This window comes from Macaca thibetana, chromosome 16 (assembly GCF_024542745.1).
Source record: "Macaca thibetana thibetana isolate TM-01 chromosome 16, ASM2454274v1, whole genome shotgun sequence".
In the NCBI taxonomy this organism is placed as follows: Eukaryota; Metazoa; Chordata; class Mammalia; order Primates; family Cercopithecidae; genus Macaca; species Macaca thibetana.
The window spans coordinates 72,634,569-72,651,423 of NC_065593.1; the positions used below are offsets into that span (position 1 = coordinate 72,634,569).

Sequence of the window (16,855 nt, forward strand, 5' to 3'; positions counted from 1 at the left end):
CAGTCCTCTTGCCTCAGCCTTCCAAAGTACTGAGATTACAGGTGTGAGCCACGATGCCCAGTTCCTTGATTGTTTTGGGTTTTTTTTTTTTTAATGTTTTGAGATGGAGTCTCACTCTGTTGCCCAGGCTGGAGTGCAATGGCGTAATCTTGGCTCACTGCAACCTCCGACCGCCCGGGTTCAAGCTATTCTCCTGCCTCAGCCTGCTGAGTAGCTGGGATTACAGGTGCGCACCACCACGCCTGGCTAATTTTTTGTGTTTTTAATAGAGATGGGGTTTCATCATCTTGGCCAGGCTGGTCTTGAACTCCTGACCTCGTGATCCACCCACCTTGGCCTCCCAAAGTGTTGGGATTTACAGGTGTGAGCCACCGAGCCTGGCTTTTTTTTTTTTTTTTTTTTTAATTTAATGTTTTGAACAATTTAAAACTGTAAAAACTACCTTTTACTTGTGGGCCATACAGCAAGAGGGGGCAGGCCAGGTGTGGCCAATGGGCCACAGTTTGCCAAACCCTGCCCTAGGAGCATGAACTCCAGTGGGTTCTCCAGGGTGCAAGGCAAAGATCCCATCTGCCAATCATGTCTGAACTCCACTTCGGAAGCTTGGGCAAGTACTGTGGGGCTCTGGAAGGCAGAAGTGTGCAAATCATGGCTCTTCATGTGGCCCTAAGCGTCTAACTGCTAAGCCCTGCTTCCTGATGTTCTTCACAACAGAAATCCAGCATCAGAAATCAGACACTGGCTGGCTGCTTTAGCGCTGCGTTGGCACCAGGTGCGTTGCATGCCAGGCTCTAGAAATAACCCCTCCTATTTTTAACACCCTTGCTTCATCAGAAGGTTTCTAGTTTCTCCCGAAAACAATCTCAGGGCCTAGAGAAACCCTGTCTGAGTTGGAATTCAGAGCCTCTAAGCCACGTGTGTTGCCCTCTTGTCCCCACAAAAGTCCTCAACGTACCCGGGTGACCTGCCTTCCCTTCTCATTCCGCGTCAGGGGGCCCCTGATGTGACCAGGAATCTGAGCAATTTCTATGCAAGGTGTGAGGAAAACGTGAGTTTTCTGAGAGCTTTTTATTTCAAGCCACAGACAGATTCTACTCAGTTAAAAATGCTTCCCAGGGCTCCTGGAAGCCAAGGAGGGGACGCTGCGCTCACCAGAGAGGGTGTGTTTTATCACTGAGAAAGGGAGGGGCTGGCTATTTACACAGAACACCAAGAACTGGCAAACACAGGTTGTCCCTGCAATGTTCATAAAGGACAACCGGAGGCAGCTTATCAGAGGCTGGTACAGTGGGGACACCTCTGAGCTCCAGGGGAAGTGGGGCCCTTGCAAACACCTGTCCACCTGCTGGCCCTGCCTTTCCCAACTGTGGCCAGATTGAGACTGACATCCTCTTGCTCTATTCCCAGGGGAGCCTGCGGCAGCCCAGAGGAGCTCAGAGAGAGGAAGCAGCCTGCGACTGTGGCAGGGGGCAGATGGGAACATGGTGGAGCTAAAATTGCTCCCGCCTCCCCTCTGGAAGGTTCCGGGCTGAGACCTGGCTTCCTGGAGAAGAAGTCTGAGGGTCGCTAGGGCCACAGGAGGGCTAGTGCTCAGGCTCAGCATCCATGCAGGACTCCCATGGGTTCCGGGGCATTCGAGGCAGGGAGAACAGCAGGAGGGCGAGACCACTGAGGAAGAGGAGGACGAAGGCAGCACAGGCGCAGGCGAAGGACCAGGAGTAATAGTACTCGATCCAGACGGTGTCCTCACTGTCAATCATGCGCTTCACCGACTGCCGCATGACCTCTACCGAGACCAGGATGCAGAGACCTGGGGGCGGAGCCAGGTACGCTCAGGGACGGACGGGTGCCTGCGGTTACCCCCAGCCCCACCCCAGCCTGTGTGCATGGAGGAGGCAGTGACCTTGCCTTGGGGGAAAAGCTGCCTCAAGGCAGGTTCTAGCTGGGAGCCTGCAGAAGGATCCATTTGTCCACGCACCACCCTATTCCTGCATCCCTTAGAAGGACGACCACATGGCCGGGTACGGTGGCTCATGCCTGTAATCCCAGCACTTTGGGAGGCTGAGGCAGGAGGATCGCTTGAGGCCAGGAGTTTGAGACCAGCCTGGGCAACATAGTGATGAGCCCTCTGTCTCTACAAAAAATTAAAATGTAATAAAAACTTAGCCAGGTGTGGTGGTGCACGTCTGTAGTCCCAGGTACTCAGGAGGCTGAGGCGGGAGGAACCCTTCAACTCAGGAGTTCGAGGCTGCAGTGAGCTGTGATCGTTCCACTGCACTCCAGCCTGGGCGACAGAGCGAGACCCTCTTCCTCATCCCCCAAGAAAAAGAAAGAAAGGTGACCACGTTTCTTTCCTTCTTCTGTTAATCATTCTCTGGGCAATTTCTTTGGGGCCTTGAGGGTTGAATCATGGGGAGGAATGGACAGACCGCCAAGCTCTGTCTCCCTCCAGCCCACCTGGGGTCGCTGAGGGCTTGGCCAGGTTTGCCCCTGGATGGGGATGGAGCCTGGGAAATGCCCCCCACCCAAATCCCACGGTGGGCATGAGAGTGGAGCGGAGAATCCCCCACGACATGGTCCCCCCAGTCCGGTGCTCGGGCGGAGCCCCCAGTCTACCTGCAAAAGCGTAGAACATGGACGCGGGCCGCAGCAGGTAGTCCCTCTTCTTCCCGAAGGACAGGAAGACACAGAGGCTGCCCAGGATGACGAAGCCAAGGCTGAAGATGGCGATGGCGGCTGCCGAGATGCTGTACTCTGCAAACACAAGGGACACCCGGCATGCGGCCTCAGTCCAGGAGCTCTCATGGTGGCTGGTTAGGGACCACCCCATGCACCACAATTCCCATCTCACACACGAGAAAGCCGACAGCCCCAGGGGCCAAGTCCTTCCCTAAGGCCCACGCAGAGCCAGGCTGCCATGGGGCTTCTTCTACCCATGTCTTCCCAGAGCATCAGGCTGCAAGGTCCCCACCGGGGGCAGAGGCCAGAGGCAAGTGGCTGGAGGCCTTTCCAGAGCAGAAACTTTCCTCGAGTGACAGGGCCGGAGGCACTGGGGTGGCGGGTGGTCTGCCTGGGGTTAAGGAGCAAAGGACCACAGGGTGGCTTGTCACGCAGCCCGGTGCACGTGAGGCTCTGCCAGTGTGTGTGGCAGTGTGCGTGTCTGTGTGTGGTTAGTGTGTGTGTTCATGTATGTGTCACATATGTGAGGATCTGTCAGAATGTGTTAGTGTCTGCGTATGGTAGTGTGTGCATGTGTATCTGGGTCTGTCAGTGTGTTGGTGTGTCACTGTGTGTATGTGTGTCTGCATGTGCTGGTGTGTACATGTATCTGTGCATGTTAGTGTCTGTGTCATTGCCTGTGTGTCACTGTGTCTTGTGTCATTGTGTCTCGTGTGTCATTGTGTGTCACTGCATGTCATGTGCATGTCAATGTACATGTGTGTCAGTGTGTCTCTGTGTCTTGTGTGTGTGTCATTGTGTGTATGTCATGGTACATGTGTCAGTGTGTGTCTCTGTGTGTGTCTTGTGTCATTGTGTTGTGTCATTGTGTCAGTATGTGTTTCTGTGTGTCTTGTGTGGGTGTCATTGTGTGGGTGTCATTGTACGTGTGTGTGTCTCTGTGTGTCTGTCTTGTGTGTCATTGTGTCAGTCTTGTGTGTGTCACTGTGTCTTGTGTGTGTCATTGTGTGTCACTGCATGTCGTGTGCATGTCATTGTACATGTGTGTCAGTGTGTCTCTGTGTGTCTTGTGTGTGTCATTGTGTGTATGTCATGGTACGTGTGTCAGTGTGTGTCTCTGTGTGTATCTTGTGTCATTGTGTCAGTATGTGTTTCTGTGTGTCTTGTGTGGGTCTCATTGTGTGGGTGTCATTGTACATGTGTGTGTGCCTCTGTGTGTCTATGTGTCTTGTGTGTCATTGTGTGTGTCATTGTCTTGTGTGTGTCACTGTGTCTTGTGTGTGTCATTGTGTGTCATTGTGTGGTGTGTGTGTCATTGTGTGTCATTGTGTGGTGTCATGTGTGTCATTGTGTCATTTTGTGTCATTGTGTGTAATTGTGTGTGTCATTGTATATGTGTCTCAGTGTGTGTTTCTGTGTGTGCCTGTGTCTTGTGTGTGTAACTGTGTGTGTAATTGTGTCAGTATGTCATATGTGTCATTTAGTGTGTTATTGTACATGTGTGTCAGTGTGTCTCTGTGTGTGTGCCTTGTGTGTGTCATTGTCTTGTGTATGTATCATCGTGTGTGTCATTGTGTGTGTCATTGCCTGTGTGTCATTGTATGTCTGTGTGTCATTGCCTGTGTCACTGTGTGTGTGTCATTGTACATGTGTCAGTGTGTGTGTCTGTGTGTCTGTGTCTTGTGTGTGTCATTGTATGTGTGTATCTGTGTTGTGTGTCTGTGTGTGTCACTGTGTGTGTGTCATTGTACGTGTGTCAGTGTGTGTGTGTCTGTGTCTTGTGTATGTCATTGTATGTGTGTATCTGTGTTGTGTGTGTATGTGTGTATCTGTGTTGCGTGTGTCTGTGTGTCAGTGTGTGTCTGTGTGTCTGTGTCTTGTGTGTGTCATTGTATGTGTGTATCTGTGTTGTGTGTCTGTGTGTCAGTGTGTGTCTGTGTGTCTGTGTCTTGTGTGTGTCATTGTATGTGTGTATCTGTGTTGTGTGTGTCTGTGTGTCAGTGTGTGTCTGTGTGTCTGTGTCTTGTGTGTGTCATTGTATGTGTGTATCTGTGTTGTGTGTCTGTGTGTGTCATTGTGTGTATCTGTGTTGCGTGTGTCTGTGTGTGTCATTGTATGTGTGTATCTGTGTTGCGTGTGTCTGTGTGTGTCATTGTATGTGTGTATCTGTGTTGTGTGTCTGTGTGTGTCATTGTATGTGTGTATCTGTGTTGCGTGTGTCTGTGTGTGTCAGTGTGTATCTGTGTTGCGTGTGTCTTGTGTGTGTCATTGTATGTGTGTATCTGTGTTGTGTGTCTGTGTGTCAGTGTGTGTGTGTCTGTGTCTTGTGTGTGTCATTGTATGTGTGTATCTGTGTTGTGTGTCTGTGTGTCAGTGTGTGTGTGTGTGTCTGTGTCTTGTGTCATTGTATGTGTGTATCTGTGTTGTGTGTCTGTGTGTGTCAGTGTGTGTCTGTGTTGTGTGTCTGTGTGTGTCATTGTATGTGTGTATCTGTGTTGTGTGTCTGTGTGTGTCATTGTATGTGTGTATCTGTGTTGTGTGTCTGTGTGTCAGTGTGTGTCTGTGTGTCTGTGTCTTGTGTGTGTCATTGTATGTGTGTATCTGTGTTGTGTGTGTCTGTGTGTCATTGTATGTGTGTATCTGTGTTGTGTGTCTGTGTGTGTCATTGTATGTGTGTATCTGTGTTGTGTGTCTGTGTGTCAGTGTGTGTGTGTGTGTCTGTGTCTTGTGTGTGTCATTGTATGTGTGTATCTGTGTTGTGTGTCTGTGTGTGTCATTGTATGTGTGTATCTGTGTTGTGTGTCTGTGTGTCAGTGTGTGTGTGTGTGTCTGTGTCTTGTGTGTGTCATTGTATGTGTGTATCTGTGTTGTGTGTCTGTGTGTGTCATTGTATGTGTGTATCTGTGTTGTGTGTCTGTGTGTGTCATTGTATGTGTGTATCTGTGTTGTGTGTCTGTGTGTGTCATTGTATGTGTGTATCTGTGTTGTGTGTCTGTGTGTGTCATTGTATGTGTGTATCTGTGTTGTGTGTCTGTGTGTCAGTGTGTGTGTGTCTGTGTCTTGTGTGTGTCATTGTATGTGTGTATCTGTGTTGTGTGTCTTGTGTGTGTCATTGTATGTGTGTATCTGTGTTGTGTGTCTGTGTGTGTCAGTGTGTGTCTGTGTGTCTACCCACTCACCCTGTGTGCAGTTGTCTGGGCGCGGGCAGGCACAGGTGTGTGTCCCGACAGTGGGTGTGCGTCTGAGCTCTGTGGGTCCTGAAAAGCTCCAGAGCCCACTGCGCCCTCTCGGTACTTGGGGAGGGATTTCTAGGCCAGGGAGGGACTCAGACTGTCCCTGAAGACTCTAACCATCACATCCCACCAAGAGCCACCACAGGGCCTCCGAGCACTTGTTCCACATCCACAGCTCCCGTCACAACAGCTGCCCTTGGGTAGGAGCTTGCCAGGAAGTGCTGCTTCTGCAAATGCTCCCTGGCCCCGAGGTGTGGAAGCTCTGGGCCCTGGAGATGGAAGGCGGCTACCTGGGGCCTCCGGAGCAGAGAGGTGACGAGGCTGTTGTTCAAATGCACCATGGGCTTCTTCTCATCAGGCCTGAGGAAGTCAGTGCTTTTGCCCCCAGTGGCTTTCTGGCCCAGTGATGCATGACACAGAAGTCCCCTCTTGTCACCCCAGCCCCCTTTCCACCCAGGCTCACCCTTCTGAGTAGTGAATTCGAAGATCTCCGAGCTCTCGCCGGGGTTAAAATGCCTGAAGTAGGAACAGTTCTTCTCTGCAAAGGAGGAGACACACTGTGAGTTGAGGGCAGGGACCTGTAGCAAGGACAGAGGCCTGGCAGAGAGTGCGGTGTCATTCTGCTGGGCACGCAGGGGCTCTGGCAGGCTCTCTTCTCCCCAGATCCTTAATCTGGGCTGAAACGTCTGTCTTTGACCCTTAGAACAACATCTCAGTGGAATAATGAGGTTGCCTGGAAGGCTGAGAGGTCTTCAGGGAGCTGAGGCTGGATGAGTCCACAGGGCAGACGGCCTATGGGTTCTGCACCCCATTAGGCAGACGGGGTAACCGAGGCCCAGGCTTAAGCCATTTTTCAGGGTGTGCAGGGTGCACAATCACTAAAGAACCAAACAGCAGTCTCCGTGAGGACCGATTCTGCCCCCCCAGGGGACACTGGGCAATGCCTGGGGACATGGTGGTGGTGAGAGGGGTACACCTGGCACCTAGCCGGTAGAGGCCACAGACGCTGCTGAGCATCCTGCAACACGCAGGACAGGCCCTCCCAACATGGAATGATCCAGGCCAAAATGTCAAGAGTGCCAAGGTTGAGAAACCCTGGACCAACCCCAAATCTGCGACTGTTTCTCATCAGAATCCAGGCCCACCCTGGTTCACTGGTGGGACCTGGGAAGCAGTGTTTTTCAAAAGCTTTCTGGGAGATCCTGATGTGCAGCCGGGATGGGAACCCTGCTCCAGGCCCCTTAAAATGCCCCGCAAAGGGCTTTTTCCGAGTGGCCATTGGGATGGCCGGGACGCAGATGGAACCCCTACGAGGGCTGAATGTGACCATCATGTGGTTTCACTGGGTCGCTGGTCTCTGTGAGACAGCCCAGATGAGACCTGCCCCGCAAAGCCGCTTGGCCCACCTGATAATTGTCATAAAAGCTATGGAAAGTCTGTGGGTAGTAGGAACACGAATCTGAATTTGATGAGGGAGAGGGGAGGGGTTCAGCACAAGGAAATTCATGCTGATTTAAAATATAATTTCACTTCCATTTTTCTCCTTCAGTCTCTCTCTCATAGCTAGGTATACTATAAAATCAAAGGACAGGCTGGGCGCAGTGACTCACGCCTGTAATCTCAGCACTTCAGGAGGCTGAGGCAGGAGAGTTGCTTCAACCTGGGAGGCAGAGGTTGCAGTGAGCTGAGGTCGTGTCACTGCACTCCAGCCTGGGTGATGGAGTGGGACTCCGTTTCAAAAAAAAAAAAAAAAGCACAGTCTGCACAGTCTTATCTCTTCCTAAATCCAGTTTATCTTCTTTGCTCTTGATTTAGGAAGTGGATGAATGGGTTATTTTATATTATGTTTCCTTCAAAAACTAAATTAGTTTGCTTTTTATTTGTGGAGGCCCTTCATTGATTTCTTTTCCTGTGGGTCAATGACCCTCAAATAGAAAGGCATCTCTTCCTCTAGTTTAGATGGTGTCTAGTTTGTCAATTCATTTGTTCACTTCCAGGCTTCATTTAGATGCTCACAAGGCGGTTGATGGCTAGTTCTTTCTGGAAACGTACCTGCAGTGATACCAAGGCTTTTTTTGGGGGGATGAAGGCCTTCTTTAATCGGACCTAAATCATCTTCTTGCTCCTTAAGCCTGTGGTCTCGTACTATTCCCCTCCTTGCCCCAAAAGTCGGGGCTGCTGCCTCTCCTGAGGCTGAGGAAGGAAATGACCCTGGAGATGGGATGTGGTTTAGCAGCAGTACCCGTTCCTGGCATAAACAGCTTTCTCTGTGCGCTTCTATATTTAAATCACTTTCCTTTTGAACCACATTACCTGGGGTGTCTGACTGCTGGTGGTGATGTCAGAATTGGTGCTCTGCTATTCTCTCTCGGCGTCCGGTGCTATTTTAAAGCATAATGCAGACCTCTTCTATTTGTTAGATTATTAGCTATAGATCTCTTGAATCACTGCTTCGAAATGGCCCATGCTATGTTGTAAGTCTCCATGTGTCCCCCTCTGGACAAAGAAACATTTCTGTTTCCGTTGTATTCTTTAAGAACCAGTTTCAGTTGTCAGAATTGACTGAATTCAAGTGTATTTCACCGTCAGCTGCCTCCCTGACTGCTCGAAAGCTGTCAGTTAAAATCCTTCCCAGCGGAGGACCCTGAGATGAGGGCCACGGAGCGCTTTGCTGGAGCACGGCTGTTTGCACCCGGTGGGTTGCTGAGGTGACTCCCGCACAGGTAGCATTTGGCTCGCCAAATCCCCACCAGATAAACGCCAGGCTCTGTGTGGCTGCTGGCTGCTTGGATAGAAATGATCTTAACTCAGACACAGGGGTAGCCTACATGTCTGCAGGAGCCAGGTTGTGAGCTTTTGGGGGGTATGCTTTTCTTTTGGTGGTCCAGGGATAATGTTCCCCCTCCCTCTTCTCCATTAAGTGTCCTCAAATGGAGGGAGGGGGCCTCCAGTGGCTAGGATTCCTTCTCGGGGCATCAGGAAGCCTCAGCTTCACTCTTACATGGCTGAACTAGGGGCCTGAGGACGGATGGGCCGACCTGTCCCCTCTCTTGGGCTTAGCACATGAAAAAGGCCAGTGTGTCCTGCCCTGAACCTGGGAGAAACATCCACTCCTGGGCTATGTGGCTGCCCACTGGAGACCATAAACCCTTTCATGGTCCCTGATGGCCCCTGTAGGGGTGGGGGCACGTCAGACCCAGGCCCCATTCAGGATAAATCAGGCCAGGCATCTGCCCATGTCACTCAAGAGGGCGAGGGTCCTGTTCAGATGGACAGACCCTACTACGAGCCCCTTCCCTCCCTGCCCTGTCCCTGGGTCCAGGTGGATATTATTTGGGAAACTGAGCATCCAGGGCAACGTAAAGAGGAAGGACATCCAGGGGGAACCCGTCTTAGCCATGGGGCAAGAGGAGAGGGACTGTGACGGTCCTGTGCAGACTCTGAGCCTTCCTGCCTGTGCCTCTGGGATGTCCTTCTCTGTCCCACTGCCCTGGCTTCCATCATACTTACACAAAGCTCAGGGATTGCAGCTTTGCTTCCGACTAAGTCAGCAAAGATTCCAATGCCAGGATGATGATCTGGGGTGTTAGGAACTCTGAGGTTGTGCCATTCTCCTTTGTCTCTGCAAATGGCTTATGCTGATTTTAATCTCCTTATTTCTGTAAGACTCAGTGGTTTAAAAATATTAAATGGGGTATTTATTAAAACTGTGGTGAACTCAGCCCTCAGACTTGACTGGGGGATGGAACCGTCTGGCTAAACAAGTGTTCTGGTTAAGGGCATTAGTCACTGTGCAGAACCATGTCTAGTGTGCCAGTTTCGAAGAATTAGAGCAGAAGCCACATTTAGCTCCAAGCTGAACTAGAGTTAAGAGGGATCTTTCTTTGATCATTGGAGTAGCTGGTAGCATTAGGGGATGCCTTGGGTTATCACTGAGAACGTATCAGTGTACCAAGTGACAGTCCATGGAGACTTTCATATACTCAAAGATAATTTGTGGATTTGTCCAAAACCAAAGAAACTGGTACTTTAGGGATGCAAGAAAGCCTCTAAGTTGCATTGATGCCAGTGTTGTGTTTAGCCTTTTGGTAAAAGAAGTTCTATCAGCTCCTGACAGTGGTTTTCTGGGCTGTGTCTCCTCCCACACCTCTGATGGAAGAATTTTATAAAATGGGCTGGAGAAATCTCCAAGACCTGACCCTGGAGCTCCAGAGCACTACTCTTCCGTGGGAGAAGCCTGGCTTTGGCCTAGGCCTCTGGCATGGACTCCTGAGTGGTGAGGGGAGCCCATGAAATTCCTGGGGTCAGTAGTATCATGCTCTTTCATCCAGTCCCAATTCCTGCACTGAGAGAAGATGGACCAGTAGGGAAAATGGGGCACTAGGCAAAGTGGGCCCTGGGGCAGCCTGCCTCCTTGCCCTAAAGAGGCAGAGCCTGAAAGAAGCAACACTTCACCCAGCCCAAGGGCAGGGGATGGCCTCTCTGCGGGTTCATTTGGACTTTCAGAACACATAGTCTCTCCTATGGGAGAGGCCCCTGCTCTCATTCTGGAGGCATTGGAATTGGTCTTAGATGTTGTACATGGAAGTCCTTCTAAGACTCTTTGGGGGACAGTAGAAAAATTAGACAACTCTTGTGGGGGACAGTAGAAAAATTAGACAACTCTTGCCCACTGAGCCTCCAACATTCTAAGACTAAATGGGACCGTGAGAGGTCTCCTCCACTGCACCAGCTTCTGGTCTGGCTACCCTCAAACTATGCCATGTCAAAAGCTGGACTCCTTGTGTTCACTTGGATCAGAGCTTTTAGGAGCTGTGTTTACATGCACAATAGAGGGTGTGGGAAGGAACTGGAGAGAAAGGAGGCTCTGGATTCAAGACTTGGGTGGAGAACCTCTATTTGTTAGCTAGTTGGCCTGGGGAAGGCTATGCTCAGCCTCCATGTTCCTACCTGTAGAATGAGAACCACCTGTAGAATAAGAACCACCTGTAGAATAGGATCCACCTGTAGAATAAGAATCCACTCACTGGGTTGTTGTAAAGTAGTTGATTTATTGACTAAGAAGGTGAATGTTAGGGGTAATCATCTGAGTATGAGTCCTGGCTGCTCTGCTCATCACCTGTGTTACCTTGTCAACTATCTCAACCTCTCAGTGGTTCATTTTCTTTATCCGTAAGATTGGAATGATGATAATAGCATGGCCTTCATGGAGGTTTTTGTGAGGATTAGGTGAGCTAATATATGTATGTCATCCCACCACCTTCTGGACTCCATCGATTTGGGGAAAAATTGGCCGTTCATCTTATTAAGGATTCCTCGTATGTGATGAATTGCTTCTTTCTGTTTTTAAGAGCCTCTGTCTCTTTTAACAGTTTGATTATCGTATGTCTAGGTGTGGATCCCTTAGAGTTTATTCTACCTGGAGTTCATTGAGCTTTACAAATTTGTAGATTTTTAATGTTTTTCATCCAATTTGGGAAGCTTTTGGACATTATTTTTCATATACCTTTTTTGTTCCTTTCTCCCTTTCCCTCTCCTTCTGGGACTTCCTTTACATACACTTGATGGTGTCCCATAAGTCTCTGAGGCTCTTGTCATTTTTCTTTCTTTTGTTTTTCTATCTGTTCCTCAGACTAACTAATTTCAAATGACTTATCTTAAAGGTCACTGATTCTTTTACCTGCTCAGATATGCTATTGAGCCCCTCTAGTGAATTTCTCATTTTAGTTATCGTACTTTTCAACTCTAGAATTTCCATTTTGTCCTTAAAAATAATTTCTGTCTCTTTCTTGATAGTTTCTATTTCATGAGTCATCATTTTCATCTTTAATGCTTTTGATTTTTAAAAAAAGTTCTTTGGATATACTTACTATAGCCAATTTAAAGTTTTTGTCTAGTAAGTCCAATATCTGGCTTCCTTAGGGATCTATCGAGCTCTCCCTGCCCCATATATGCCCCATATCATTTTAGTTCTTTGCATGTCTTGTGTTTATGTATGTATTTATTTATTTAGAGACAGTCTCGCTGTCCCAGGCTGGAGTGCAGTGGTGTGATCATAGTTCACTGTAGTCTCTAACTCCTGGGATCAAACAATTCCCTCACCTAAGCCTCAGGAGTAGCTAGAATTATAGGCACATGCCACCACTCTTGGCTATTTTGTGGGGTTGGTTGGTTTGTTTGTAGGGACAGGGTCTCGCTATATTGCCCAGTTTGATCTCAAACCTCTGGCCTCAAGCAATCCTCTTACTTGGCCTCCAAAAGTGCTGGGAACACAGGAGTGAGCCACCACACCCAGCCAGTATTTTTTAAACAATATAATGTGGCAACTCTGGAAATCAGTTGTTCCCCCTTCTTGAGGATTTGTTCCTATTGTTTAGTGACTTTTTGAACTCAGATGGTAAAGTCTGTTTTTTGTCATGTGTGACCACTGAAATCCCTGTTCAATTAGCTTAGTGACCAATTAGAAATTTCCTAAAATGCTTGGCAACAATGACTCCCCCAGTCTTTACTGAGGGGCTCTGTGCATATGACTCACACTCAGGTAAGCCACCCACACCTCTGCCTTAGCTTTCACTTTCTGCTTGAACAGAGCCTTAAGATAAGGCAGAGAGTGCTTAGGGCCTTCTTAGGTCTTTCTTGAGTGTGCACATAGCCTTGTGCATGCGTGTGACCTCCTAGATTCCCAGGAATTTGTTGGAGCTTTTCAAAGCAACCTATGGACATCTCAGTCTCCAGTTTTTTGGTTAGCCTGTTGTTTTCCCAACTGTTATCTACTGCCTCAGACAGCCATGATGTTAAGTAATCATCTCTAATTATTTTCCACAAATGTCCCCAGGGAGAAAGACTCTTTGTACTGGGTGAGCTCAGAGTCAGGTCAAACAGAAACAGCTTCTCAAGTGGGGCTTTTCAGGGAATCACCAGACAGGTCAAATCATGACAATGCTCTGGGAATGGGCCTTTGATCCAACCCCATTCTCTCCCCTCCAGAGGCTACTGGGATGCTGATTTTCGCTGTGGTTATGAATGTTGGTTTGCGAGGTTACCACAGAGCTGGGAAAGGGAATCAGGAATAAGTCAAGTTAAAACACCACAGAACTCACTGGTCCTCCTGAGATTCACCCATTTTTCTTGCTGGACTTTGGTTAATTTCCAGAGTTCTGAAAATGTTGATTCTGACCATTTCCACCAGCCTTCTCATTGCTTTTATGGAGAAGAAGATTTTTGGAAGTTCTTTTTCTCTATCATCTTTTTCGTGATGTCATTCAAAGTTGATACATGTAAAGCATTTACAAAAATATTCGGCACATAGGGTTACATGTATGTGCCATTATTATTGTTGTTGTTGTTAATAATAAATGAGAGGCCACATATGAAGCCGCTTCCTCCCTCCAGACAAGAATGGTCCCAGGGGGCACAAGAAGGGCATATGGGGAAGGAGAAAGATGTCCATTTGCAGAGAAAAGAGAGGGAAAAAGGCAGGAACATACTTTGGAAGATGACTGGGAGAAAGGTAGTGCTCAGTGTCACAAGTGTGGGAAGTATGGTTCATAGCTGGTTAGGCTAAGAAGGCAAAGAGGTAGATCCTGGTGAGGCTCAAGGCCTGTTGGTCCAACAAGCAATGCCTGTTGGTCCCCTGTAATTGGTCTAGTCACCTCTCACCAGCCTGTCTCTTCCTTGTGTGGACTCTGCTCACTGCCCAGTCCTCTGCTCTGACTTTAAAAGGCAGATGGTTCCAAGGACGGGTGAACAGGACTGTAACAGCACGTCCCTATGCGCGGTCCCTGAAGAAGCTGCCCTGCCCTGCCCTGCCCAGGGGAGTTGGCTGGAGGGATTGCCTGTTTATGGGTGTGCTCGGCAGTCGCCAAGGGGCATGGGCATCCGGGCTATGCGATACCCTGCCAGCACATGGCCACACCTGTCACCCTCAGCCCTGGGACTCGGTGTTTCTATAACAGTTGGGCACTTACGAGTCTTCTGGGCATCCAGTGGGCGTGAATGAGGGAGGGGATCTCTGGAGCAAGCAGCAGGGAAGGAAGAGGGAGCAGAGATATGGGAGGATGGGGTGTTGGCTCTTTGGTTCACATGCAGACTGCAACATCTTTGGGGACTCAGCCCTAGTGTCCTTGAAGGACAGGTTTCAAGGAACACCAAAGTCTGGTAAAAGAGGGAATAATCCTGAAAACCAGGTGGGACATCACACTGACATAACCCTGCTCCACTGCCACCGTGGATGGGCGTCTGTAAACCTGGGAAGGGATCTTACATTGCTGAGAGTCAGTCCCATATTTTATAGAGGAAGAAGCAGAGGCTGAGATGATCTTTGTCCTCGCTGGATGGTCATTTGAGGGTAATGGGCAATGGTGACTAGATCCCTGGCCGCCTGGTCTCCACGTAGCACCCTTTCCTCTAAAGTGCTGTATTTGCTAAGAATCCAGAAGCCTCGGCATTTGCAGAATAGAGGCTAGTCATGCAACTACCAGGTACTCCTGAAAAGGAGCTTACCTTCGACATGTGGTTCGGTCACATGGTAGGAAATCGAGGAATACGCTTAAATTACAGGGTGAGGAAATGCTTTGTAACTCTGACAGGGTCTGAGCTAACGGAGGATGCATAATGGACTGACGTCCTGACAAAAGGGCGGGCGGAGGCCAGGCACGGTGGCTCACGCCTGTAATCCCAGCACTTCGGGAGGCCAAGGCAGGTGGATCACCTGAGGTCAGGGGTTCAAGACCAGCCTGGTCAACATGCCAAAACCCCGTCTGTACTGAAAGTACAAAACTTAGATGGGTGTGGCAGCGCATGCCTGTAATCCCAGCTACTGGGGAAGCCAAGGCAGGAGAATCACTTGAGTCCAGGAGGCGGAGGTTGCAGTGAGCCAAGATTGTACCACTGCATTCCAGCCTGGGCGACAGAGCAAAACTCTGTCTCAAAAAAAAAAAAAAAAAAAAAAAAAAAAGGTAGGGGCAGGTGGCTCACCCACAGCCACGTCCTGCTTCACAGGCATTCAACCTGTGCAGCTTCTCCAGGCCCAGGGCCCACAAGGGTCCATGCTTGGATTCATGTGCTGCTATCACTGCCTTGAAATCCTTGGTAATTTGGAGCAAGGAACCCTGCATTTTCATTTTGCACAGGACCCTGCGTATTCCGTCGCCTGTCCTCTCTCCTCCCCTGCCTTGAGGCCAGGGACAAACCTGCCAGCTCCATGGTTTCCCCCAGCCTGAGGACACAGAGCCACCCAGCATGTCTTTGCAGGGAGAGAGTGACCAGATGGAGCCCAGAAGTCCCTGGGCTGGTAGAGCTGCGGTTCCCGTCTTGAGCCTGCCCAGATCTCTGTTCTGGGCGAAAAGCCCCAGGGTCCAGCCAGACAGAAATAGCTGGGACAAACGCCCTCGTCTTACAACCCAGCCCCAGCCACCAGCACAGCACATGCAATTCAGATCTTCTTCCCTGGGCAGAAAGGGCTGGGCGGCTGCCCTATCTCTAGCCTGAGAAACCTGCCTTCCTTGGCATGGGCAAATTTGTCCGGGGGACGACGGGGAAGGGCGGGAGGTGGGGATCGGGACGGAGGGTGGGTACGTTACCCCCGGGCAGGGTGATGGGCCCGCAGGTCTTGCTGTCGTCCATGGGGATGCGCTTGGTACAAATCCGCCAGAGGCCGAAGTGGGCCGCCTCGCAGGTGGTGTTGTGGTGCTCCATGTGGGGGCTCAGCACAGCCCAGTGGTCAGTTACCACGGCCGTCATGGCCAGCACGATGCCTGCCAGGATGCAGAAGAGGGTCACGCGGACCTTCAGCGTTTTGGTCTGGGACATGGTGGTCGCTGAGGCGTGGGTGCCCTGGGCAGGGTCCGGCAGCTGCGTCTCCTCCGGCAGGTGACAGCCGAGCTGGGGGGTGGCGGTGGTTGTCGAGTTGGGAGTGGCCACTAAGTTTAGTGTGCCTGGCTGAGCCAGAGTGGGCTGGCCTTGGGGCTGAGGGACGCGGGATGTGCTGAGCAGCTGCCCAGACGCGTCAGGGGCCTGAGGAAGGCTGCTATTAATGCCCCTCTCCAGGCGTGGCACCGGGGACGGCTTCTGCTCGGGTTTCAGCGCTGTCTGCCCCTCTGGGAGCCAGAAATACCCCAGTGGGGGGTGGGGCAAGGAGAGAAGGCTCTGGATGGTGGATTGAGGCCTCTATGGAGTAGCAGCTCAGGGTGCCTGAGTTGGGAGGGGGCGAGGGGTGGGCAGCAGGGCCCCAGGGGTGGAGATCTGTCTGCTCTGGGCTGATGGGAAAGGGCACCCCAGGCCAGGGGAGGAGACCAGGAGCTGCAGGCTGCACGGCCGTCCCGGGCTCCCACATTGTAAGCCTACTACCGGCGGGGCAGTGAGTAGGTTCTCATCCTGGGATCTGGGGGGCCTAGGATTCTGTCTAGGGACATCCCAGGGACCCTGTCCGGGGCCTGTGGAGTCCACCTCTCAGGCAAGCGTTTTAGCCACAAACCCCACAGCATCCCGCAAACCATAGGAAGATTTTAGGTGGTTCCCAGGCCTGGCCTTACCCAACTCTGATCCCTCCACGAGAACATTACTTCCTTTTCAATTCTCTTTCCATCCCCAAAACTGGGTCCAGAGCAGAGCTCCGTTCGAGGTCAGTGTCATTACTGCCCGCAAAGTGTCCTCTGAAGCAAAGCGAGAACGGCCTGAAGAGGACGAGGAATCCTGCTGGACTTGGTTGTTCTGTTTTCAGGGCACTGTGTTTGGTTTTGCCGTCTACTAACAGCAGGTGATAACGATTTTCCAGTTACGTTTTAATTTGCAAAATATGTGTGTGAGTGAAAAAGAACGAATAGGTTGATTTATAGGGGATCATCAGGAGCTCATGGGTGTGCGGATACGGCAGAGAACACAGAAAGCCTGGGATCGACCACCCTCCGAGGGTCCTGTGCGCCTGCCTGGCCCCCAGGCCTGTC

The 16,855-nt window shown here is 50.5% G+C and overlaps 1 protein-coding gene across 1 annotated transcript; it reads right to left on the reverse strand.

Moving 5' to 3' along the window:
- Positions 1-1,053: 1,053 nt before the first annotated feature.
- On the reverse strand, positions 1,054-15,914 carry CACNG1 (calcium voltage-gated channel auxiliary subunit gamma 1). The gene is made up of 4 exons (XM_050762488.1): positions 15,494-15,914; positions 6,376-6,450; positions 2,617-2,754; positions 1,054-1,810 (listed from the first exon to the last, which is right to left on the reverse strand). Exons 1-4 carry the CDS (start codon positions 15,720-15,722, stop codon positions 1,584-1,586), a joined length of 669 nt encoding a protein of 222 aa, XP_050618445.1. The 5' UTR covers positions 15,723-15,914; the 3' UTR covers positions 1,054-1,583.
- Between the last annotated feature and the right edge of the window lie 941 nt (positions 15,915-16,855).